The 27,705-nt window shown below is 41.5% G+C and overlaps 1 protein-coding gene across 1 annotated transcript in view; it reads left to right on the top strand.

The window, feature by feature from the left end:
• Positions 1 to 27,705, top strand: part of AGBL4 (ATP/GTP binding protein like 4) — a 1,407,981-nt gene that overhangs the window by 16,181 nt on the left and 1,364,095 nt on the right. Inside the window, exon 2 of the mRNA XM_034778118.1 lies at positions 9,779 to 9,901. Within this exon, the coding sequence (XP_034634009.1) occupies positions 9,779 to 9,901 (123 nt within the window). The remainder of the gene's footprint in view (positions 1 to 9,778; positions 9,902 to 27,705) is intronic.

Below are 27,705 nucleotides of genomic sequence, written 5' to 3' on the forward strand. Positions count from 1 at the left end.
TTACAATAGCAGTTTCCATCCTGTTTATATTTTATAAGTATAAAATGATCTTGCATCCTGCTTCTTTCAGACTCTCATTAGATTGTTCTGATCACACAAAAGTATATTTGTTGTTCTTGCTGTTGTACTGCATGCCTACTTATATATAGGTAACTTCTTACAATTTTGAGACAGACTCTTGAAAGTCAGCCTTTTGGGTAAACTGCAAAAGCAAACTAGTTGAGGAAACAATATATTGTGAAGATTGCACATCTCAGATTGGTCTGATAAATTCTTGCTCTGCCTGATTTTAGAAATAGGAAATGCTGGGAATATGGGCATGGCAAGTAAATATGGGCATGTGAGTGTACTGCCACGTACTTACCCTAACTCTTTCATGTCCTGGGAATTGCAGCTTTAACAGCATTTCTTTCATTTTCTTCAGATCACAGTGGCTACAAATTCACTATATTTCAAAACAACATTGCTTCCTATCACATTGTATCTTTAAGTTTCTACATGCAAAAACTTAGTTGCACCATAAACAGTCATCCAGGAGAGAGTTATTTTTCTTTCTTTTTCCTTCTCCCAACGTTTTGTGAAGCCAGTAGAACTGGAATTCTAGTTCCTGGCTACATCTGGCTAGGCTGCAGAATTATTACAATGTCCTTGTGCCATGCTGAACTGGTATCACCAGTAGTAATTCCTCCTGTCTGGCGGTGTTTCTGTAAACCACATATTTTTACAGTACATCTTTTATTTTAAGAATCCAAAAAAAGGGAGAGCCGAACTAGGTAAGAGGTATAAATTTGTTGGAATCACCTGTGTTTCTGCACACACAGCATAGGATACTGCTAGAAGTGCCCAGAAAAATCCAGAAGGGCTCAGTAGCTTTCTTATAGCCAGAGAAGAAAGCCATCATTATAGACAGATAGTTCTGCATGTCTTAATCATCATCAATCCAAGAGCTGAGCAAATCAGTCTTCAGGTGGAGAAATGTTATTTATAGGAGCTACTGAAACCTGCCAATGGACTTGGCTGAATGACTATAATGCAAAGTCAGAAGTGGGTCTGCTGTCATGGTTGGGTGTCAAAATCATTACATTTTGTCTATTGGTGTTATTCCAAACCTTACCTATTAGGGGAGCCATTAATTAAAATTATATAAAATTATATATGTACTACTACCATACATTTTAGGGATTTTGGGGGAGAATTGGGTTTGACTCAGTAATCTGAACTCAGTCCGTTTCTGGAGCAGTTTCACCCAAAACAGAGTATTCAGCTTGGTCAAGACCAACGTTAACAGACACAAGCAAGACTAGTGTAATGAGACATACTCTCTACTGAAACTGCAGTGAACTTGCTTATTACCATGAAATCTGTGGAGGACACTGTAGAGTTACATATTTGACCTTGCAGAACAAATAGAGCTAGAATGTAGCCTATTTTCTGCTCAGCACAGTGTAGAAACACATCAGATATTTAGCAGCAACAGATCTGTTTTGCTGGTGAGACAAAGCTGCAATCAGTAGTAAAAAAATGCCCTAATTTGTGTTCTAAAATTAGGATGGGATAGGATGATGAGCTAAGGAGACTGCCTCTGGTAGCTGTAATATTTGGAAGAGGACCCCTCCAGGGTTCAGCAATGTGATTTATCATTACCTCCTCTTCTCATCTCCACCTTTGATTGCCTATCTTGCTTTTGTGTCCAGAATTCTGGCTGCTAAAAGTGGTGCAGCTTCTTTTGCAAATTCATCACCCTCTTTTTTATATATATGCTTAGATTTACAGTTATGCACCCATGCTTATCATCTACCTAATGTAGCATGAGCATAGTCCCTAGCTGCTAACTCCATGAAATCTGAAATTTGTCACAGCTGGAAATGGGTTATTGTTTACACTATTCAGAGATTAGTTATATTTGTTGAAGAGGGAACTTTCTCTGGAAACTTCAATTTTTAGAAAATAGAATAAATTGTTATAGCTCCATGTGAATTTGGTAGCTTTTAACTCTAGCAGATTCAGTATGCAGTGGTGTTGTAGCTGTTTTGGTCCCAGGATATTAGAGAGAAGGTGGGTGAGGTAATATCAATTACATGAAGAAGAGCTCTATGTAAGTTTGAAAACTTGTCTCTCTCACCAACAAAGTTGATCCCATAAAAGATATTCCTAACCCACCTTGTCTCTCTAACAGATCCTGTGATTTCAGCCTTCATCTTTCTTAATAAACAGGCCATGGTTTTATTATCACAACTTGGAGAGAGGCAAACAGGCTCTGTGTCAGTTTCCAACTTTCTCCTTCCATCTGCTGACCTTTTTCTTATGGCTGATGTAGATGTAGAGGAACAACTGTAATTTTGCATTCAGATGGTTAAAGCAGATAATTGCATCAAGAGTAGCGGAGCGTATTGCTGTGATGCCTCCTGTGTATTTGTGAATTGGGCATTGAGTTGTTTTATGGTTCCATGGTCTGTTCTGGGTGACCACAGTTGCCCACTGGAGAGTCTAATTTTCCAATTGTGCAGCAAGTATCCCTTTTATTTTATTTTTAGCTGTGGATTATCGATCTTGAGGAAAATAATATCAACAGTGCTACTGCATTCTATAGAGTATAGTAAGTAAACCATGTACATATACTAATTTTATATACACACAAAAAGGGTTTGAATGCCTCAGAATGTTTATGGGCAGTAATTAATTCTAAAAAAATTGCCCTTTAAAAATTGTAAATACAAATAAATTCTGTTAAGAAATAATAGTATGCAACATTTCATTTAGAAACATTAATCTTTGTTTTTTGAGTGATGGTAATGGAAAAATAGATTTAAGTTCTATTTTTTCCCTCTGCTCCCTTAATATCCCTCAAAGAGAATAAAATTTCTTTCCTAGCTAGGAACTTATATGCCAAGTGTTAGCGTGGATCTCTCTCTATATATTATATAGGATTTATAAACCCTGAAAATATGGGCTTATAATGGAAAGCCTGACAGACCCTTTAACTGTGGTGTCACTAATATATTGCTATAATTTGTAACATCAGCTAAGGTGTTTTGGCTCAAGAGGTGGAATACATTTTTGTATGTAAAGGTCAATTTTAATTAATAAGCTGTTTTCATCATTCAGGGCCAATATGAATTGCTTGTAACATTTGTGTGAAATAGTTTTCAATATAAAAATAAAACAAACTGAGCTTTATGTCACATTTATCATCCCCATAACCCATTTAAATGTCAAAAAATCAGAGCAGACCAAAAGTCTATTTCTAGAAGCCTCAGCAGGCCTATTTATCAGAGTGATATAAGATATTATCATCACATTATTTCATCATGTGCCTTCTTCATTTAAATATATTCTTATTTATTTTAGTTTTTTCTGATGTAAAAATAGTTTTTCTGTTAAAGATTTGTTATCTAAACAGTACTAAAAAAAGAGGCACCAATGTCAGAAGAGTGAATAGATAATTATAAAGTTTAGATACCATTTATTTCTTTCATTAGAAAATAAGATAAACACTGCCTTGTTTTCTTTTGCCCTAAATTCTTCAAATTAAAAATACCACTGTGTTCTCCTGCCACTGTGTTTGGGAACAAACATCTTACATGCTTCAACATATTTCAGAGAGAGTAATTTAACTGGGTGCACAAGTATTGAATTACATCAAAAAAGTCCTTAACAAAAAAAACCTGTTTATAGAAATATAAGTAGAAAGAGAATCCCTCCCCACTCTGATTTTTTATGAAAGGGTATAAAACAATTGTGCATCCTTCATATTCATGTGTTTATTTTAATATTCAATTTTTCCTTTTTGTTTTTTAAAGACAAAACCAAGGAAATCAAATGCAAAAACCTCTGGTAATAATATGTTATGGCTAAGCATTAAAATGCACAAAAGTCAGAAAATTCACTTACAGTTCTCACAGCAGCCATTGTTAAGTCTACTTATAGTATTTTGTACAATTTTATATGCTGTTTAAAATTAGTTTTATTACTGTGATATCATATAACACTTTATACAAAATACAAAAGGTTTTTTCTTTTTTGAATAATGATGCAATATTTAAGGAAGTAAGAAAAGAAACAAAAGAGAGAGAAAGAAGATGGGGAAATAAATAACAGATCAGAATAAAGTAGAGGAGAGGGGAAGCTGATGAACCAGGTTTTGTCAGATGTGGTGTGCCAAGTCTTCATTTATTCACTTTAATTTAAGGTTTCACGTGCCACTAATACATTTTTAAGTTTTTTAGAAGGTCTCTCTCTCTATAAGTCTATATATTATATAACCAAACTATTGTTGTATGTAAAGTAACCAAGGTTTTCAAAATGTTTAAAAAGCTTAATTTAAAATTAAATTAAAATGCTGATCTTACGCCGCTGGCCCGCTCAGCCCACTGCCGGCCGGGGGTTCTGTTCACCTAGGCTGGCAACGGGCTGAGCGGGGACTGTGGCCAGGACCCTGGCCGGCAAGGGGCCGGCAGCCAGAACCCCAGCCCGGCGGCCAGAACCCCAGACCGGCAGCAGGCTGAGTGGGGCCGGTGGCCGGGACCCCAGACTGGTAGCGGGCCTGCTGCCAGCCTGGGGTTCTGTCCGCTGGTTCCTGCCAGCCAGGGTCCCGGTTGCCGGCCCCGCTCAGCCCGCTGCCAGTCTGGGGTCCCAGCCCTGCCCACACAGAGTGGGTACCTACCTTCTCCCTCGTTCTAGCCATTCTCTTCATCTCTCTCTGCACTGAGCTGAGGGTGTGGGTGCACTGAGTACAGGGCTGGGGGTGAAGGAGCAGGTTGGGGTGCAGGGTCTGGCCAGGAGCTAGAATGAGGGAGGGGGCTCAGGGTTGAGGCAGGAGGTTTGGGTGTGGAGCGCTAACCTGGGCAGCTCCCATTTGGTGTGAGGGGTGCAGGTGAGAATGTGTGTGTGGGGATGCGGGAGCTCCCGTTTGGTGCTCAGGGTGGGGGTAGAGATGTGGGGGGTGCAAGAGTCAGGATGGAGGCTGGAGGTGTGTGAGTGGGTGCAGGAGTCCGGGTATAGGGTGTGGGGTGGCTGGGTATGTGTGGGGGGTGCAGGAGTCAGGGCTGGGGGTGTGCAGGAGTCAGGGCAGGGGGCTGGGAGTGTGTGAGGAGGGTGCAGGATTCAGGGCAGAGGGCTGGGGGCGTGTGAGGAGGGTGTCAGAGTCAGGGCTGGGGTCGTGGGGGGTTCAGGGGTCAGGGCAGAGGGCTGGGTGTGTGTGAGGAGGATGCAGGGGTCAGGGCACGGGCCTAGGTGGCGTGGGAGAGTGCAAGGCTCAGGGCTGGGGGTGTGGGGGTGCAGGGGTCAGGGCAGAGGGCTGGGTGTGTGTGAGGAGGGTGCAGGGGTCAGGGCAGGGGCTTAGGGGATGTGGGGTGGGGGTGCAGGACTCAGGGAAGAGGGCTAGGGGTGTGTGCGGGGGGTGCAGAGGTCTGGGATTGTGGGGGGGATGCAGGGGTCAGAGGGTTGGGGGTGTGGGCTGGGCTCAAGGCAGGGGGCTGGGGGGGATATGCCCTGATTCCACCCCCTTCCCCATGGCCATGGCCCCACCTCCTCCCTAGAGCAGCAAGCGTGCTGCTCCACTTCTCCCCCTCCCCCTCGCAAGGGCCATCAGCTGTTCAGTGGCAGGGAGGGAGAGGAGGCGGGGCAGGAACACAGCATGCGCAGGGAAGAGGCGAAGGAGGGGGAGCCAGCAGGACCAAACTTCTGCCCCCGCAGGAGAGAGTGGTGGGCAGAGGGTGGAGAAGAGCGGGTTGGGCCAGGCAGGATTTTTAATGGCATGCTGCTGCCTGCGGGGGTCCCGGCCGCCAGCCACGCTCACTGCTGGCCTGGGTGAAGGGAACCCCAGCCCAGCAGCGGACTGAGCGGGGCCGGCGGCCAAGACCCCAGCAGGCAGCAGCGTGCCATTAAAAATCATCTCGCGTGCCATCTTTGGCATGCGTGCCGCAGGTTGCCGACCCCTGATCTATATAAACAAGATTTAGGAAAAAAACTCCTGTCTATATGGGAACAAAGAGGATTTCACAATATCATCAATACATTTCTTAACCAGACCTTTAATATAGCTGGTATGTCAAAAACTTAACTACAGATGAAGTATATGTAGTTCAGTGCAAAAAACAAAATCAAATGTACTCAGGGAGTTGGACTGCCTTAAGAGCTTTGGCAACTGACTCCCCCAATACACAATAATAGGAGTTTGGAGTGTTCATCAAGGCAACGGGAACAATGTAAGAAAGGATATGTAACATCAGTCCCATACCCATAAACAAAATGAAAAAGCACTTTCTTCCTAAAGGAGGAAATTTCCTGATAAGAGAGGTGACAAACTGATTACAAGGAAACTTAGCTACAGTTTCTGTACTGCCGTTTTGGGGGGCGAGGAGGGGGCGGGGGAAGAAAGGAAAGAGAGAAGCTTTTGGCCCTTGATAGGTTGTCAATGGTTTTACTTCCAAAGCCAAGCCGATACACTTGTGTCAGGGTAGAATGCCATAACTTGTGCAGATATGCTACATTGAGGAATATTTAGGTATAACCAGAAACTCAGTATACAAGCTTAGAAAACAACCAATTATAGTAAATTATTCTCTGGTGCCTTTCCCAGTTACTGTCACAAGCAGTAGTTTTTCCTCATCATGTTGATGCAGATAACAGCTGATGTTAACCATGGTTAATAAAGAAGAACCATTGAGAAATAGTTGCTTGAATAAGTCTACCCATAATATACTGATACTCATACAGAAGCATATGTAACTTTAGCGCCTTCATGGCCAAGATGGAGTCTGCTCTGCAGGCAGCTCTGGCCAAGTGAAGGTGTGCACAGGAATGCAGCAGGAAAAATTCCTTCCACCCCAGAGGCACCTGTTTCAACCCCCCCACGAGTGAGCACACCCACCCATCGGAAAAGTACAATGGATATAAGAAAGGGAAATATTTATTTACAGAGGGATGAGAGTAGAAAAGCAACAAGGGGAAATATAGGGGGAGCAGTAAAACAGGGTTGCATCCAAACCAAGGCCCTATAGGCACAGTCTGAAAGGCACAGAGTTCAGGAGTCCTGAGTAAAGTTCCGGGCCAGTGGTGAGTCTTGGGTACTTTTGGTCGTCTTCGGCTCCAGTAAACTTTTCCCAACAAACCCCTCCGGTGCCTTCTTCTGCTGCCAGGACCGACGGACCCAGTACTCACAGCCCCATGCAGCTCTGGGCAGCAGTGATACTGGGTCCAGCTTTGGCCAGTTCTTCTCGGGCAATTTCTCCCTGGCACAGTGCTGCTCCTGGCTCCCGTCCTGGGGTGTCCCCGATCGGCTGCCCTGTCCTTCCCAGGCTTCAGGCAGGTTTTCTGCTGCTTTACTTTGTGAGGTCCTGCTTACTGCAGCCCTTTTCTCTGGAGCTCCAGTGCTACACCTTTGAGTTTCCCTCTTTTCTCTCACTGCTTCCCCCCCCCCCCAGGAAAAAGATTTAAAGGGGCCATGCTCTCTAAATCCCAAAGGGGTTACACATATTTGAAGAATATTCAGTTGTATGTGCAACAGAAGGTGTCAAACTTGGTATGCATTCTCCAACATTTCAAAATCCACTGGCGATCAAGCTGGTCTATCTGGATCATTATATGTCTAAGGCTTGAAGCCATCCTATACTTTCAGTCTGGCAAGGTATCAGGAGGCAGATTTAATATTTTTACTGCAAAGTATATTTCTAATTTGAGCAAACAATGCCACTTGTTCCAGACATCAGGGTAAAAAGAGATATCAACGCCCTGAAAGGACCCTTTGCATCCCTTACAGGCTTTGCACAGGATTGATTTTCTGTCCTGGTATTGCATCAATTTTACTATTATGCGTTTCAGTCTGTCACCATTAGGAAGGTTGAGTATCGGAGCTTAATCTGCCCTTTCAGTTTCCAAAGTAAAGTCTCTCAGGAAGGGTCCAGAGAACTCTCGAAATAAGGAGGGGTGTCATGCATGGGGCTTCAGTTCCCTTTGGCCTTCCAATGACTTGCAGGTTAGATCTACCGACCCTATTATCCAGAACCTTCAGTTTATCAGCAATCCAGGACTGTTTGACCCATAGCTGTCTGGACCTCAGCATTCTCCTCTTCCTGGATCCCAGAGCTAGTACCCTAGGTCTCTACCTCCAATAGGCAGATTTCAGATATATCTTACATACTTTTCAACTCATACTGGTTGTAAATGTGAATGTACTAATTTAATGTGTGTGGGATTACATGTGTAAATTTAACACCAATATGATTTAGTTATGCTCCCTTGGAAAAAAATAATTCTCTAAAATATGTTCATTTTGGATATTAATGTTGCATTCATGTATTTTTTTGCAAAGAATATATTGGGCCAAAATCAGCTCTCAATAAAATTTGTAGCATCCCCATTGCAATCAGTCGGGTTGTACTGAGGTAACCGCATAATGCCAACTTTGAGAATTCAAAAATCATGAGTCAGGCCTAAAAAAAAATTATGAGATTGCCTTAAAAATCATGGGTCATGAGAGTCTCACCTAATCACATGAATCCAGGATCTGGGGCTTTAAGAAAAAGTTGAATATCATGAGATTTGCAATAAAATCATTAGAGTTGGCAACATTGTAATTGAGAGTAAAATTTAGCCTGCTATATCACATATATTGTAATGAACCTGTAGGCATTTTACTGGACATTGTGCTACCAATGCAACCTCCACCCAGTGAAGGTCTCCATAATCACAACAACGTTGGAAAGGGCATTGTTGTCAGAGGGAACCATAAGGAAATTAGACACTGCATTATAGCATGGATATTTGTGAATGTTCTGCAAACGGCTGGTGGAGGGTAAGGTCAGTGTAGGGATAGGCCTGAACCAGACACAGGTTCTGGACAAAAGATTTAACTCAGGCCAAGACATCTGGAAGCCACTGTATGATTGCCTTTAAGAGAAGGGTGGCCTGGAGTGAGTATCTCTGGCACTAAGCCTAAGGAGCCCCACCTTCATATCCTTGTACCGGACTGCCCTTAGAGGCTGTTGTTGGTTGTGTTTACCTCATTTTGTGTTGTAACTTAAAGAAATTGTTCCTTGGGGATTTGCACTGTATGTAATACAGGGCCGGCTCCAGGGTTTTGGCTGCCCCAAGCAGCCAAAAAAAAAAAAAAGCCGCGATTGCGATCTGCGGCGGCAATTCGGCGGAAGGTCCTTCGTTCCGAGCGGGAGTCCACTGAATTGCCGCCGAATAGCTGTACCTGCCGCCCCTCTCTGGAGGGCTTGCCAAACTGGTGCCTGGAGCCGGCCCTGATGTAATAGCTCTAGTAAATAAATCATCTGGCTTATTTAAAGTGTGAGAGAGTTTTTGTGAACCTACCAAAAGCCCGAGCCTCAAGAGCCTAGTGCTTGAAGTGTCTACAGTGCTTGCACCAAAGTGTGCAGTAAACCTAATATACTACCAAACATCAGAGGGGACTGATGTACCACAGCACTCACCGCAACACTCTGCAATGGCATTGGTTAGAGTATACAGTATTGTTTAAAATTCTGGTTTATTAAGGAGAATTGATTTCTTTGGGCCATTTTATTAAAGGGGGAATTTACATGTACTCTTTGGTGGGGCCTGTTAATATTTGAAACTTTTAATAAATGACATAATCAAGATAACAAGTATTTTGGTGGAATATGTTTTAAAAAGAAAGTGCATGTATATGGATGCACATGCACAATTAATGAAAATACAAAAGCATTGGGGGGAAAAAAATCCCTCAGTCTTTTTAAATAGTTTGTTTTCTGTTTAATACACGTATATTTATTTTCTTTTTTTATTGTAACAGGTAGTGACCTAGGAAGTGATGATATCATAGCAGGGAATGTAAGCAAATATGCCGTTCTCCCAGCTGGTTACTATGGACAGCCTAAAAAAGGACATCTTATATTTGATGCCTGTTTTGAAAGTGGTAAGCTCCCTCAGTGTTACTGTATATGTTACTGAACTGACAGTGTACAAATATTTATAATATTACTCTGCATCTTTGCAGAAAAAATAAATTCTATCTTAAATTTGAGAAAGAGATTTGTTCCAAATACAACTTAATTTACTAATGTGAATAGTCCCATTGACTTCAGTGGGATTGTTCAATGAAGTCAATGGGACTATTAGTGTAAATAAGAGACCTCATTCAGAGTCCACAGAAGTCAATGAAAATTTTCTCATTGTCTTCAGTGACCTTTGCAGCAGGCCCAAGTTGAGCATGATTTTGCTGAAATCTCTGTTGCAGCATGGAAGTACATAGAATTGTAAGACTGGAAAGGACCTCGAGAGGTCATCTAGTCCAGTCCCCTGCACTCATGGCAGGGCTAAGTATTATCTGAACCAGGGATCGGCAACCTTTGGCACCAGGGATCTGCTGGCTGCCACTTCCTGCAGCCCCCATTGGTCTGGCACGGCGAACTGCGGCCAGTGGGAGCTGCGATCAGCCGAACCTGCGGACGCAGCAGGTAAACAAACCATCCCGGCTCGCCAGGGTGCTTACCCTGGTGGGCTGCGTGCCAAAGTTTGACGATCCCTGATCTGAACCATCCCTGACAGGTGTTTGTCTAATCTGCTCTTAAAAATCTCCAGTGCTGAAGATTCCACAACCTTCCTACATATTTGACTTTTATTCTTTCAAATGATTTGGAATGAAACACTTTTAGATGAATTTAAAAAGCAGTGTGATTTTAAAGATGTCTTGTCAATTTCACTTTCAGGTTCACATGCACAAGTACATATTGCAAAGTTTGGGTTGCATAATTTACAGGGGAATATTTATTTATCTGATCTTAGGTTTTATAACTTAAAAGTTTTGATCCCATTTCACCTGACTGAATTTCTTTAAATGTAAGTCTTATTAAAGGCTCTAATGGCCTAATCCTGAACTATTCAAATTAATGGAAGCTGTGCCATTAACATCAATGGGTGCGAGGAATGTACTGCAAATTGAAAGACAAATTATTTTTGCAAATGTTATATTTAGGATGTTAGTTTAAAGATGAATTTTAACTCGATTCATGTGTGTATATATATTACATAATATATTTTAAAATTTTGTGTTACATGTATGCATAAGACTCCAAATTTTATCTTAAATCTGTTATTACTAGCTTACAGACACACACAGCACTGTTAAACACCATATGTACAGAAGGCATTTGGCAGGCTAAGCTATGGTTTCCAGCATGGTTTATGTGAGAGGTGCTGGTAATGCCAAAACTACTAGTGTCTCATAAAATGAGCTTTTTATGAAGAATTAGGTCCCTCTGGGTGGAATACTGGCTGCCAGTTTTTAGATAAATATTAAATTGAATTATTTAAATCCCTTGATTAAAATTATATAAAAAGAATAAGTGATGCAGTGAATAATATAGAATATCCTCCTTTTTTAAAACTATTCCTATGAAGGCTCAGAAAGTGCTTAAATACTATATTTAATAAATGTAGAGTATGTGTCTTTAGCATATATAAACTGTTATTTGATAATTGTTATAAGTTTATGATTCTAGAATCAGAAAATGGCAGTATAATTTATTAAACAAATCGGTATAAGCTGAGAAAATCATTATATTGTGTTAATTTACTGTGGAATGAAAAGGATCAATAGAACCCAGTTCTATGAAGTTAAAATGTTGATAATTAGATGAGTGTTTAATTCCACTCTTTAGAAATTGGAATTAAAGTTATTCTTAAACTTAATTTTTTTAAATTCCTTGCAAGAGGTAGCAGCATTCATACTTAATGTATGGATTTTGACAATTTGATAGAAGGCAGATGATAGATGAATTATAGGATACTTCAGATGATTATTGATAGTGGTAAAATATTCTGCTCCCTTCTAGCAATGCAACACCATTAGTTAACCATTAAGATGCAACATGTGTGGTGCAATAGCATGTCTGAACCTTGGGTGCCACTTTAGTAGAGGTAATAGCTCAATGCAATTCATTCTCTTGGAATTTCCTATCTGCTGTGCAGTAAATATTATAAAATTCTTATTGATTTTAAAATGGTCCTGTTGTATTAATTGTGGACCCAGCAGGTATGTAACAGGAGGTAGACTAAGGAAAGATATGGAGACAGATAAAGTTAAGGGGTTCCCACTGAGACTGAAGCCTGTTTTACCTATTATGTTGTTGATATTATTAAATAAAGGCATTTTATTGAAACCTGAGATTCCCAGCTCCCTTAAAACTACTATAGGTCTGTTGATTACAAGATATGAAGGATTTATTAAATATTTTATTAGATAATAAACGCAATGTAACTTTGCAAAAAGCAGTTCATATTATATTACAGAATTAGGGAGAAGAGATGAGAAGTCTTTCCAGAACAGGAAAGGGACATCAAACCTGTAGACAGAGAAAGTTAAGCAAATGTAGCTGAAATGTTAATTATTTTACTTTCATTTTTAGAATGTTTTTCATTTTTTGAGCTAAAGAATGGTGACAAATATATATAGGCATTATAATTAGTAGGGGTATAGTGACATTTTTAATACAATTCAGGAAACAAAGCTCTGACCTCCGGGAGCTTAAAGTTTCTTCTATTTGATAGATTCTTTTGCTGTGAGTTGTATTTACTTAATGAGTGAATACCAGAACTATTTTAGATACTTTTATGGCATCAGTCACCATAGTGTCTGAGTACAATACCTCACAATCTTTAATATAGTTCAGGGATAGGCAACCTATGGTTCGGCGCGCGAGCTGATTTTCAATGGCACTCTCACTGCCCGGGTCCTGGCCACTAGTCTGGGGGGCTCTGCATTTTAACTTAATTTTAAATGAAGCTTTGTAAACATTTTAAAAACCTTATTTACTTTACGTACAACAATAGTTTAGTTATATATTATAGATTTATAGAAAGATAATCTAAAAACGTTCAAATGTATTACTGGCACGCAAGACCTTAAATTAGAGTGAATAAATGAAGACTTGGCACCACCTCGTCTGAAAGGTTGCCAACCCCTGATGTAGTTAGTAACAGTAAAAAGCATCTGTCCATCTCGAAAAGCTATGGTGTAAGTGGCAAAGCAGTTCAGTTACCATAGCATTGTCAGTGGCTAAAAAGTCCAATTCTCAAGCAATAGTCCTGGGCACAAGTAGTGCAGACATAGGGCACAGGTCAAGAGGATGAAGCCAGTGCATTGCTAGCACTTGAGGCCTGCTGTGCTTTCCTCTTACTCTTCGCTTTCCTCTCTCTCAACCACCTCTTTTCAGACTCTTGATCTCTCTGGCCACCATAGCACTCCAATGCAGCCTATTGCTAGCAGTGTCTCCCAGCTTGCAGAGTTGATGTTAAAAGTTTGGACGTCCCTCTTTCAATCTTCTTAAACCTGAGTCAGCCCACTGGCCTTGAAGCATCTGCAAGTTCTTTATACAAGAGATCCTTTGGAATGCATCCTTCATCGTCCAGTGCAGATAGCCAAGCCAACAGAGATGTCTGTTCTGAGAATAGTGATTAGACGTGGCATTTTTGCTTTCTCAAATACTTGAAGAGTCAGGAATTTTGGCTTTCCCATTTGATATTTAGAAATCAGTAAAGACAGTGGGTGTGGATGGTGCCTAGCCTCCTCTCATTCCTGCTGTAGGTGGTCTAGGTGTCACCAACATACAATAACATGCTCAGAATGCAAGTCTGGTAGACCCATATATTGATGTTCAGTGATAGGTTCCTGTTATCTCATACATGTTTGGTCAGTTGGCCAAATGCAATAGCTGCCTTTCTGATGTGAGAATTAAGCTTGTCATCTACAGCTATGTTATCTGATATAGTCAGTCCCAGAGAGTGGAACTTGTGCACTACTTCTAGCGAGATATTAACTATTGAAACTTCTGGTGCAGACAAACACACCTTGTGCTGTAATCATTGTCTTCTTTAGACTGATGATTAATCCAAATTCATCACAAGTTAGCACAAAGCTATTGCAAAGTTGCTGGATTTCTTTTTCACTGTGTGCAGTGAATACTGTGTTGTCAGTGAAAAGAAGTTCTTATCAGCAGATTTTGATGTTGCTTTTTGCTCTTAGATATGCAGTGTTGAAACGTTTTCCATTGATCTTGCATGGAGGCATATACCTTTGGTGTTAGATGAGAAAGCATGATGAAGCAGCAGAGAAAAGAATATACCAAAGAGGATTGGTGCCAAAACACATTCCTGATTGACACCACTGTCAGATTGATCGTCATCCTACTGGACTGTTGCTTTCATACTATCACAGAAGGATCAAATCAGACTGAGGAAGATTGGAGGACAACTAATTCTCTAGCACCTGGAAAATGCCCTTTCTGCAGACCAAGTCAAAAGCCTTTGTGACATCTGTGATAGCCATGTAGAGAGGTTTTCGTTGTTCTTGACACTTTTCTTGAAGTTGCTGTAGTGTGAAGACCATCTTGATAGCTGATCTACTGACTTGCTGGATATACACATTCAGCAAGGCTTTTAAGAATGACTCATGTGAATGCCCTGCCAATAACACTAAGGAGAGAAATTCCTCTATAGCTGTTGCAATCACTCTAGTCTCCTTTGTTTTTGTACAATGTTATGATGTTGGCATCATAATGTATTTACCCAACTCAGTTTCCAACCCCTTCATCAAGGGTCACATCTCCCTCCCCCTACTTCACCAGTGAGAAAGATCAGATTTCGAAGGAGAAGCTTAAAAGAGGAAAACCCTGCTCAGTTTGTGGCAGATCAGGAAGGAGAGCAGATCCGCAGTCTGCAGCTCCCAGAGCAAGAGCTGGCTCCCACCCTGGAGGAAGGGAGGGCCCGACGCTTTCCCACTTGAGATAGGATTGTCCTTGTTATCTAGTGACCCTGGCTGGTGTCAGGATCCCAACAAGGGCAGTGAGGGCCAAGGGTCAGAGCAGGGACAAACCTGAGGCTGGTGTAGCTGAGGAGTTTGTAATCGGGTTCCAGGCCAGGTTGATATCAATGGTCAGAGTCTGAGTGAGGTTTTAGGGTCCAAGTCAGGAGGCAAAGTCCAAATCAAGCCAAGGTCAAAGCCAGGAATTCAGGAGCAAGGAGCAGGAAAGGTCATGGCAGCTACAGGAGATCTGCACCGTTGCCTGGACTCTACCTGGAATGCCCCTGGGACTTATACAGAGCAGGGAGTCAATCTGGAGCCATGATGCTGCTGTCTGTCAAATCCTTGAGGTGGAACTTTGTGTGGTCTGTGTCCACAGTGGGTCATGGGAAGTGGAGTGCAAACTGGTTACAGCTGCTGCTGGGTGACAAACTGGAGGTGTCAGCTTCCTGGTAGATCTGCAGGCTTGGGTTCTAGAGCTGTGGGGCCTTACAGCTGGGGCCACAGTTGATTCAAAACCTCTTTGAAGGATGTGAGCTTTACCATACCCATGGGGCAATCTGTTTATTTTGTTGTGTTTTCTGACACCCTTGGAAGGGACAGACTATCCAGGGTTCATCTGGAGGGCTCAATCTGTTATAACTGGACTGGTGAAACTGCAGATGAGAAGACGAGGTGAGAGATCGGTCCTGGCCAAGAGCTAGAGGGTGCTCTAGCATGGGGTAGGAACTCCAGTGACACCTCACAACGCACCTCTGTAGTAGGGAATTGCTGTTATCTCATTTTTAAAAAATAGAGAACTGAGGACAGAGAGACTAAATTACTTGTCCAAGATGACAAAGGTATCAGTGTTAGAGCAAAAACTGAAGCTGGGTCTCCAATAGCCCAGGCTAGTATGCTAACTGCTGTGCCATCCTTTCTCTAGTATTAATAATATCTCTCAAACCACTAGACATTTTCTTAAGTCTGCCACTGTATTATCCTAGCTATAGCCCAGTGAGAATATAGATTTTCTGATGCCATTTTACTATTGTTTGTTAAGTAACATAAGATGATTTTAGGGGGATACCAGTTTCATTGGGAACCAGTGCAGTAATTTCAGGGTGAAACAGTAGTGTGGTTATCTGTGCATATGATCAGCTAAAATAAAATAACTTTCACTTTTGAAATCCTACAGGTTAGATGAAAAATAATATTTAGATTAATTGTAGTTTCTCTTTTCTGCCCTCCATTAATAGATCAAACTATCAATCCAGAGCTGGTCCAGTGGATTATCAGCACTGTGATGTTCTACCATGTTCATCCTTCACCTATCTGGGCCAATAAAGGTTGGGAGCCTATCAGAGGCACATGACTCGTGGGGAAAGGATGGGTTTGCTCTCACTGTATCAACAATATCTTCCTGATTGTATCAAGACAGGACTTTGATGTATGAATGTTCTTCAAGGTAACTTGGAGTGTGTACCTGGCCTCTTCAACATGACCCCGGAATACATATTTCAGGCATTTTATGGTTGGAGTCTAAATTATTTCAAAGATCAGCATGGATTTGGAGGCCACACTGGAAGTGTGTGTGGCTTTTCTGATTCACTGGTTCGAGTTCTGTGCCAAGACACTGCTCCATAGTGTTTGGGTTGCTCTCTCCATTATTCATCATAGTAGACAGCTGAGCTAATTAATGTCTGCAGATTCCTTTTTTTCTTGCTGGCCTTGCCTACCTACCTCTGGAGCTCAGTTTCCTATTCTTCATCTTAGAGACAGCAGTTGCAAGTTTTTAAATTTTCTCTCTCAGAAGTGTCTGAAAGCAGAATGTCCAGTCAATACCCAAAACCTAACTTCCCATTCATTTCCACAATTTTGGGATTGATCTGCTTATTCAGACTACTATGAAGAGGATTCAGTGTCAAGAATCAAGTAGATTTCACTTCAACATTCCTCCCTGTCGTCTTCCAAGAGAAGGCATCAGTGCAAGATCCAAGAGAAGGATACCAGTCCCTCTTGGACACCTTTCACCCCTGGCCTGGCAGAATGAAAAACATAAGTGCAATCCTTCATCAGCATGGATATGATTAACTGACCAATTTTAGCAGCCACTCTCTTGCATAGATCAGGATACAAGATAAGCTAAAGGAGAAGCGGGAGGCCCAGAGGAAGAATGCAAAAAATGAAAAAAACAGTGTTCATTGCTGTGGTCTCCCACCCGGAAGCTCTCTTGGCCTATGGCTAATGGATGGGAGATGAGACGTCCGGAGAGAGAGGAGCATAAACCTTCTTTCAGGCTGAACCAAATCCCTTATTACAGAAGGAGAAACAAGTTACCTCCTCAGCCAGGAAAATCTACGTGGACAGAGTATTCCCATAACGATAGTTTTCCTATCTCAGGTCCAATGCTGACATGCTCCTTCTAGGATTAGAAAACAACTCTGCACACAAAAGATAGTGTATAGAAAGGAGAGAACCCCATAGTCTATGAGGTGTAATCTGAACAGGAAATGCTCCTAGCCCTTTCAGATGTAATTTCTCTCATTACTTCTATCAAGGAACATCAGTTTACTATGGTTATGGTGCTCTCCAATGCCTTCAGATTATATAAGCAGTGATTCCTAAAACATCCACTGTTCCATACAGAGCAATCCTCTTTGAGTTTCCTGAGAATCTCTCTATTATCATGATGAAATACACTTTCTCACTTTAATCATCTGCAGATTGGAGTCAGTACATTTAACAGTTCAAAATCTTGTTTTTACTCCACTGAAGGTTTAATACCAGAGTCCCACCACCAGTTGGTGTCAGTAGCTGGTCAGCTAATTCCTTGGTTAAGTGAATAATACCAGTCGAGATTCCTGCACAGAAGCACCTTCTGGCCTTGGTAAAATAACAGATTAGAGAGGGAAAAAACCCATTACAATGGATTGTATGTACCATCTTCTGTTAGTGTGGTATTGTTAACTACATTGTAATGTAGTCCTCTTATATGTCTCCCACAGATACAGGAATTGTAGGGGAAACGTTGGAAAACATTTAACTTATTTAGATATTTAAATGTGGATTTAGGTGCCTAATTTTAGGCACCTAAATTTGAAAATGTAGGCCTAAATACTTTGCAAAGAAACTGTGGACTTTTAGAACCAAATTTTCTACCACCCCCTTAACTAGGCTTCTGTTTTTGCAGTGCCCATTACATGAAAGTACATGTAAAATTTAGATGCAAATAATTTTGGCGATAAAACTGGAGGACAGTTTAAAAATCTGGCCCTTTATAATAAACACTTGAAAATAAATTTGTGTATGGTTAGTATCATATCCATTTTAATCAATGTGCTTTGGCAGGACGGCCTGTTTGGACTTTGGTGATATGTTTTTTAGAAGTGTTTGCACTTCTTTTAGTCAGGCTGAATCTTTGTAGGAAATCTTTGGTAGAAATAAATTGGAAAGGAATTTCTCTATTTCACTATCTTTTCAGCATCAAATACATTCTGCATAGTAGCTTAATTATGGAAAAACAAATATTTTGGACTTTCTGAATTCAGTATCTTGTGGTTTCCTTTCAATGTGAGTAAATCTATACCTGTGTTAAGGACAGTGTGTGAGATCTTAGCAGCTCAGCTTGATTTGGATGAGAATGATTAGGAGCATGGAAAAACTCTCATATAAAAAGATTGAAAAGATCTGCACTGTTCATTTTAGTGAAGAGATTAGTAAGGGGGCATGATAAAAGTACACAAAAAATTAATAGTATATTAAAGGAATGGTGGGAACTTCTATTCACACTTTCTCATAATACATTTCAAAGGGACAGTCAATAAAATTAAAATAATAAAGGGGAATACTTTTATACACAATGTATAATTAGAGTATGGAACCCATTGCTACAAGATATCATTGAGGCAAAGAGGTTAGCAGAATTAAAAATGTTCAGACTTTTATATGGATAACAAGAATATCCAGATGTCTAATAGTAAATATTTTAAAAACAAGTTCTAGCAGAGATATAAACCATCATTGTTCAGGGCATAAGCCAACCTCCAACTTGTAGTGGTTAGGAGGAAATTTTCCCTCGGGGCAGGTCATTCTGCCTACTACTGGTTTTCTTGTACTTTCATCTAAAGAAGCTGCACTGGCCACTGTCGGAGACAGGGCACTGGATTAGTTAAACCACTGATCTGATTCAGTATGGTAATTCTTATAATCCTAATGAGTAACAGAGCTCCCCTAGTGGTTTTTCTGTAGATATAGGGCTTGTCTACACTTACCTGAGGATTGATGCTGTGGCGATTGATGCAAAGACGGTTGATTTAGCGGGTCTAGTGAAGACCCGCTAAATCGACCACCAGTCACTCTCCCATAGAATCCTGTACTCCACCTGATCTAGAAGAGTAAAGGGAGTAGTGTGGACCCCGCGGTAAGTAGATCTAAGTACGTTGATTTGAGTTACGCTATTCACGAAACTCAAATTGCATAGCTTAGATCGACTTTTCCCTTTAGTGTAGACAAGGCCATAGCAAATTAGAGAATGTTCTTTTATACTTGTCTTCCTGTTTGTTAATAAAGTTTGTCCATGTCCACATTAAAAAAATTTCATTGGTTGTCCATTTAATTACACAGGTGCAAATCCCTAATGTAGATGGGCTGCACTGATGCTAAGTTGTGCTTATGAGAACAGCCATACTGGGTCAGACCAATGGTCCATCTAGCCTACTATCCTGTCTTCTGATAGTGACCAATGCCAGATGCTTCAGAGGGAATGAACAGAACAGGCAGTCATCATGTGATCATCCCCTGTGTCCACTCCCAGCTTATGGCAGTCAGAGGATAGAGACGCCCAGAGCATGGGGTTGCCTTCCTGACCATCTGGACTAATAGCCATTGATGGATCTATCCTCCATGAACTTACCTAATTCTTTTTTGAACTCTGTTATAGTTTTGGCCATCACAACATCTCTTGGCAATGAGTTCCACAAGTTGACTGTGCATTGTGTGAAATAGTACTTTCTTTTGTTTGTTTTTAAACCTTCTGCCTATTAATTTCATCAGGTGACCCAGAGTTCTTGTGTTATGTGAAGGAATAAAAAAACCACTTCCTTATTTACTTTCTTCACACCATTCATAATTTTATAAACCTCTATCATATCCTCCATTAGTTGTCTCTTTTCCAAGCTGAAAAGTCCCAGTCTTTTTAATCTCTCCTCATATGGCAGCCGTTCCATAGCCCTACTAATTTTAGTTGCCCTTCTCTGTGTCTATTCTTATGTTTTTTTTTTAAGATGGGGTGACCAGAACTGCACGCAGTATTCAAGGTGTGGGCATATCCTGGATTTATATAGTGGCATGATGATATTTACTGTCTTAGTAGCTATCTCTTTCCTAATGGTTCCTAACATTCTGTTAGTGTTTTTGACTGCTGCTGCACATTGAGCGGACGTTTTCAGAGAACTATCCACAGTGACGCCAAGATCTCTTTCTTGAGTGGTAAGGGCTAATTTAGATCCCATCATTTTGTATGTGTAGTTGGGATTGTTTTCCAGTGTGCATTACTTTACATTTATCAACATTGAATTTAATCTGCCATTTTGTTGCGCAGTCACCCAGTTTTGAGATCTCTCTGTAACTCTTTGGAGTCTGCTTTGGACTTAAACCTCTTGACTTATTTTGTATCATCTGCAAATTTTACCACCTACCTGTTCATCCCTTTTTCCAGATCATTTATGAATATGTTGAATAGCACTGGTCGTAGTCAGTGTTCCCTTTAATTTTTCCCACACATGTATCACACATCACCTCCATATTGGTGCACATAACAAAATTCATGTGGTGGGGGTGGGGCCGAGGGGTTTGGAGTGTGGGATGGGGCTCAGAGCTGTGGCAGAGGGTTGGAGTGCAGGGGTGTGAAGGCTCCTGCTGGGGGTGTGGGCTCTGGGGTGGGGCCAGGGATGAGGGGCTGGGGTAGAGGGTTGGAGTGTGTGGGGGGTGAGGGCTCTGGCTGGGGGTGCGGGCTCTGGGGTGGGGCTGGGGATGAGGGGCTCAGGGCTGGGTGGGGAGCAAGGGGATGCAGGCTCTGGGATGGGGCTGTGGATGAGGGGTTTGGGGTGCAGGAGGGTGCTCTTGGGCTGCGGTGGGGAGCGAGGATTTCCCCCAGCTTTCTCTCCCCCCAGCTCTCATTCCTCACAGCAGCACCTGGGCTGGGGGGAAAGGTGCCTCTCTCCGCTCTGGGGCTGGGGCCGCAGAATAGGTGACCCTCCCCCGGCTGTGGCAGTTCCGGGCCTGGGGAGGGGTGCCATGGCAGGTCTGGGCTGGGGGAGGGGTTGAGTTGGGGCCAGGAGACAAGAGAGGAGTGTCCCAGCCATGACAGATCCGGGCCAGGGCTGGGTTCGGACTGCCTCTCCCCCAGCCATGGCAGGTCCGAGGTTGAGTTGGGGCCGGGTGAGGGGTGCCCCGGCCGCAGTAGGTCCAGGCTGGGTTCGGGCCGCCCCTTCCCCAACCGCAGCAGGTTGGGAGCCGGGGGAGGGGCACCTCTCCCCCAGCCACATTTAGCTCCTTCAGAATGGTCTTATCTTCTTTGAGTGCAGCTTTAGCACCTCGATTGTACAGTGGCCGCACTGATTAGCAGGGGTCCTGCTTCTGATGCACTTAAAATGTTTTTTTTGCTGTTAATTTTTAAGTCTTTGGCTAGTTGCTCTTCAAATTTTTTTTGATCTGCTCAATTATACTTTTACACGTGACTTGCCAGAGTTTATGCTCCTTTCTATTTTCTTCAGTAGGATTTAACTTCCAGTTTTTAAAGGATGCCTTTTTTGGTCCTCTTATGATGTTTTTTAATTTGGGGTATTTAGATTTAATTTGAGCCTCTATTATGGTGTTCTTAAATGTCCATGCAGTTTGCAGGCATTTCACTTTTGTGACTGTATCTTTTAATTTCCATTTAACTAGCTTTCTCATTTTTGTGTAGTTCCCCTTTCTGAAGTTAAATGCTACTGTGGTGAGATTCTTTGTTTTCCCCCACCTCTCACAAGAATGTTAAATGTAATTATATTATGGTCTCTATTACTGAGCAGTTCGGCTATATTTACCTCTTGGAGCAGATCCTATGCTCCATTTAGGACTAAATTAAGAATTACCTCTCCCCTTGTGGGTTCCAGGACTAGCTGCTCATGAAGCAGTCATTTATGGTGTCTAGAAACTTTATCTCTGCATCCCATCCTGAGGGTGCATGTATCCAATTAATACGGGGTTAGTTGAAATCCCCCATTATTATTTGTGTAACTTTTGAAAAACAGTCTTCTAGTTTAGGTAATCAAATATGGATGTCGGAGCCTAACTCTAGGCATCTACTTTTAGAAATTTTGGCCTCCATGTCTGGACTGTTCTGTTATTTTGACATAGCTGTATCTAGTATATCTGCCGCAGTCCCAGCTAAATCAGAAATTGATTTCCACGAACAACGGTGTTAAAATTGGCCGTGAAGTATTTTGTTTCCTTTTATGTTCATTTTTGACAATTGAAAGAATGAAGTTGTCCCACAGAGGGACATGTATCTCAGGTCTGATGCAAAAATATTCACAATGTTAAATGGACTTTTCAAAAGCTTTTTAAAAATGTATATTTTTGCATGTTAGTCTCCTGTTATGCTGTTTAAGTGTTAAAAATGTGATATGTTTCCTGAAATTAAAAATGAAGCTGCTCTCTGCTTTTACTCTCATTTAAACCAGAATGTGGAACTCTGCCAAGAGTCATTAAATCTTCCATCCTCTTTTATAACAAAAATGTTATCACTGGGTAGGTTGTTCGTTGTGATCTGTGTTCAAGAGGTCATAATTAACTAAAGTTTTGTAAAATTTCAGAGTCAACCTTTAATTACTGTAAATATGATTTTTATTGCATTAATTGGTGTACTACCACCTTATCGTATAAATTACTGACAAATACTGGGTGAGTCTTTTCTTGTTCTACAGGACAAGTGTATATATTCAGATATATTTTGCATTAACAAGTTGATAAAAAGTGCAATGAAGATGAAGTGCAGATGATATTAATCAGCTGGAGCAAGTTATAATCTACTTTATATCAAGTGATCCACTTCATTAGATTTACTTAATTTTGTTAAACTTTTAAATACCCTTCTGTAGTTCAAAAATAAGTTAACATATAAAATACTTTTTGGGGAGAAACTCAGACCTGTTGTAAATGGTTGCAACTGCATTGACGTGCATTGCCACCTGCTAGCTTAAAGTACAACCACACCTCTTTCAAATGGCACTTGGCTCATTCCTTTCTGGAAATTGTAGTTGACCTCCTTCGTCCGAGCAAGCTGCGGACTACAACTCCCAGAATGCCCAACGGGCTATTGCCACATATTGCAGCCCACTGCTGTGTGATTCAGAGAGCTGAGCTGGAGGGCTGGGTGACAGCCGCTCTGTTTGGGTGAGTGTGTGCTGCAGAGCCCTGCACGGTTACAAAATTTGTATCAGCATCTGAGCTGCAATCTGCAAAAATGGTCTGTAGATATCTGTGGATTTGCAAGGCTCTAATTATCTGACCCTCAGTTAGATGTCAACCTATAACTCTCTTTAGGATAGTGAACTTGTAATGCACATGTGGTTACCAGTTATTGTGGGTCTCAATTGTCAAAATATTTTCTGAAATGAAGGTCTTCCACTTATACAAACATTTAAATCTGAAAACTAAAATCAGGCACATCACACAAAAGGCTATAATGCTAGCATAATGCTCAAAGAAATACTGAATCCACAGCAGACAAAAATTGGGATTGCCTTCATAACTAGTGTCTTATTGCATTGTGATCCCATACCTGTAAAGCACTAAGCTTTCAGGTTCTGCTCCCATTTAAGTAAATGGCAAAACTCCCATTGATTTCAATAGTAGTAGAATCCTGTCCTATGATAGAGATAAAACAAAACAGTAAAGATCACAAAGGCACATTCATAGTGATAAAAAAGTGAAAAACCACCATCTGTCTGATACCTATTAAAGTTGCTCTCCATCAGCTGTGTTTTAAACACCATTATTACTATTCCAAGCTGCCTTTTGGAGCAGAAACCAATTCCCAGCCCAGATTTCCTCTCTTTTAGTAAGTAGCATCTATATGTATCATTGGCTAGCTGAGAATAATCATTTTAAGAGATGAGTTTTGGGCCTTCATTTTTATGAAAATATTCATATAAACTACAGAAAATGTAGTAAAAGTTCCTTTGTATATTTCTGAAAATGATGTCTGTTTGCAGTTTACTTTTGTATCATCAAGGTGTACTAGTTTATTAAACACTTTCGCCTTGTCTATGCTGGCAGCAGCATGTAGGGTATGTGTAACTGTACACAGCAGTGAAAGTTTATGGTGGGAGTTGGGTGGGGGGGACTGGGAAAGGCTCTAGCAGCTCCCTGGCAGTGATCAGAGTCTTTCCCCGGGGTGGGGAAAGACTCTACAGTGGGGAGGCAGCAGGATATTACACTGCTAATAACAACAGTGTAAATGTGGGAGGCAGTGCTTGGGTGTCTAAAGAGCCATATAGGATATATACCCTAAGATTTTGGCATTGTCTTACTGTCTCCATTGTTATGTATACCCATGCTGAGGGACATGCAGTACTCTACATGCTGCCATAAGTGTAGACATAGTCTTTGTTTTAGATTTTGGGGTTGCTGGTGCTGAACTTCAAATGTAGAGATTAAATGGTTGTTACTACCAATGGGAATAATTTAACAAATGTTTCATTTTTCTGAAAATGTAGGTTGCCAGTGCAGATCTGTGTTACTCTATCAAGAGTAGAAATACATTTGAACCTACTGCAGGTTAGAAGTCACAAAAATTAAGAACAGGAAGATTGATTTTTAAAAAAGTTTTATATTTTTTAATGACAACTACTGTATGTCCTGAGGCATAGATTAATGGATGTAGTATGCACAAAGTGATATCAGCTAACATATATGACATTACTCAGATGTCTCAAACTCCGGAAAATGCATGTGAATGATTTATGGAATTGATATTAATCTCTTTCCAGTAAATGCATTACTAAAGTTACATGGGAAATTGATGTTGCTGCTGTAATGCCAAATTAATTTCTTTTTTGCTAGGTCAGCATTGTAAATGGAACTAATGTTAACCTTTTATATATCTAAACAGGATACACTGTGGAAGACATTTTTACAAAAACCAGTCTGGGTGCTTACTGCTTAAGTGATACCTGCTAACAGATATGGCCTTACTCAAATATCTCAAGTTCTGGGAAATCTGTGTTAATGATTTATGGAGCTGATATTAATGTGAGAACAATTAATGTAGTAATATTAATGCAGAATTATAATGTGGTGGGGTGGTTAGGTGGGAGGAGAGACATGAGTATAGTTGAAGTTGCAGAAACATTACCATTCTGAGGTCTAGATCCTGCATATGGAACTATATGCAATTGTGTCTGTGCATATCCATTTTCAGGATCTAGTCTCAAATATTCTTTTTCAGTTGCTTACAATTTCATCAAGCTTTCAAATTTTGGGCTGAACATTTTCCATGTTTGCTATTTGAGCAAATTTGGTTCAGACATTTATGAGCATGCATTGAATGATTTTTATTTGTTCCTTGCACTCATAAGAATTTTCCAGTTTCTATTCTCCTGGCTCTGTCAAAAGTTTTCCACCTGGAAAAAAAGAGAGGGGAAAAAATAACAAAGAATAGCAATATCATTGCCAGTATGAAAGAACACATGTATTACCCTGAAGTAATCACTAATATCCTTGTCTGAATGTACAATCACTGAAATAAATGCAGCTGTGTTTATTTCAATTTGTGCATGTTCATATGAACATGATTGTGACCTCAGTTCATTGTCAGTGAAGGTACAGATGTACATAGGTATAACTGACACAGCAGAGGTCAATGACAACCAAAAGTGGATAGGAAAAATTCTAGCAGGGTCTGTGGGTATGTTTCCTTAGGAATTAGAAATGTGGCATTGAAAGTCACTACTCAGAAGACTCCTAAATGACTGGAGTCTAGTTCTGATGATACAGGTGTCTGGAAAAAAAAATTCTCTACAGAGATATAGATGCCCTATTCTACAATTACTGGATAAGGTAAGAATTACCTTGAACAAATCCCTTGGGAAAAAGGGAATCATATTAAATCTCACTGACTGGCTAGTCTAGGGCAGTTCTCTCCAAGAGATGCAATCAGCAGTGTCCCAAACCCTAATCTTGTTCTGGGTCTTGTGTCTAACTATGAGCCCTGGAAAGAGTTCTCTAACCTTCGCCTGGAGTCACATCCATGTGGGTACCCAGTTCTACACAGTCATTGGAAAGGCTTTACTGCGGTGGTGGGCAACCTACGGCTCGTCAGGGTAATTTGCTGGCAGACCAACAGACAGTTTGTATACATTTTCACGGCCGCCCGCAGCTCCCAGTGGCTGCGGTTCGCCGTTCCTGGCCAATGGGAGCTGCAGGAAGTGGTGCGGGCCTGAAGGACATGCTGGCTGCCACTTCCTGCAGCTCCCATTGGCCAGGAACAGTGAACCGCAGCCACTGGGAGCTGTGGGCGGCCGTGCAAATGTAAACACACTGTCTGGCAGCCTGCCAGCAGAGTACCCTGATATGCCGCAGGTTGCCCACCAGTGCTTTACTGTTTTGCAGAGAGGCAGACCAAATTAAAGCAGCTGTCTGGGGGTTCCCAGGCTTCTCATCAATATTCATTTTGTGGGAGATGTCTCTCTTTGGCTGCCTTCTTTTCTCAAGATGGTCCCTTGTCTTCACCTCCACATTAAAACCTTGGAATTATTTCTTCTGAGAGTAAGCGCCTATCAGCAACACAACTTGGACGTACTGATAAGTATCCCCAACATGGAGTATGTGGGAATGAGGCTGTTCTGAAAGAACGGTCATGCTCAGAATTTGTGTCCATACAGTAAATGTTCTGGAGATAGGAGCCATTAGAAGGGCTTTATTTACACTTGGAAGAAAGCTGGATATTTTGGCAGGCAAAATAGTGGTATTCTGTCAGACATTTCAACAGCTGTTGTCTATAACCATCAGTAGTATTATACCTGGTTTATAGATGATAAACCCAGAAGGACTGATTCTCCACTGCATAGCACTTCTTAGAGTCATTCTCTCAGACATGCATGAAGAAAGGCAAGATGCAAGTGATTTTAATTAGGCTGCAACTTTATTAACTTAACTCATCTGGGAACACACGAGCAATAATTAATACAGTGAAGATCATGATGCCTTCTTTAATCATTTCTATCATTGCCATCAGCCCTCCACCTTTTTACTCCTTGTCCCCAGACCATTGTTAGGATCCCTTTGTCGATATGAGGGTGAAGGGGCTGGAGAAAGGGGGTTGTCTCCTTGCTGTACCAGTCACTAGGGGTCCCAACCTCATTCCGCAGCATCTTTAGAGGATGCTTTCTCCTAAGTTTACTTCCAATTCCAGTTTAGCAGTGAATCAGACCCTCCATGGAATGAGTACCTGCACTGTGACTTGCTAAATTGCGACATCTTGAACCTTTACTCATGACCTACCCACTGAATCCCTGAGCTGCTGTAGGGAAAATGAAAAAACCCACTCCTCCCTGACCAATCTGGTGGTGAGGGAAAAATTACTTCTCAGTCCCCCCAAAAGGCAATTAGCCAAATGACCACAGCAGACAAAGCAAACAAACAAAATACCTGTCCTGTGCTAATCCCAGGGTGGGAGGATAGGAGCTGTTAATCTGAGTGTGAGATGGGTCTGAGACTGGAGGGAGTGTGATTATATAACCTCCAGGGCTGCCCAGGGGGGGGGGGGGGGGCAAGTAGGGCAATTTGCCCTGGGCCCCGCAGGGGCCCCCACGAGAATATAGTATTCTATAATATTGCAACTTTTTTTTATGGAAGGGGCCCCCAAAATTGCTTTGCCCTAGGCCCCCTGAATC

The sequence above is a fragment of the Trachemys scripta genome, chromosome 8 (assembly GCF_013100865.1).
Source record: "Trachemys scripta elegans isolate TJP31775 chromosome 8, CAS_Tse_1.0, whole genome shotgun sequence".
In the NCBI taxonomy this organism is placed as follows: Eukaryota; Metazoa; Chordata; order Testudines; family Emydidae; genus Trachemys; species Trachemys scripta.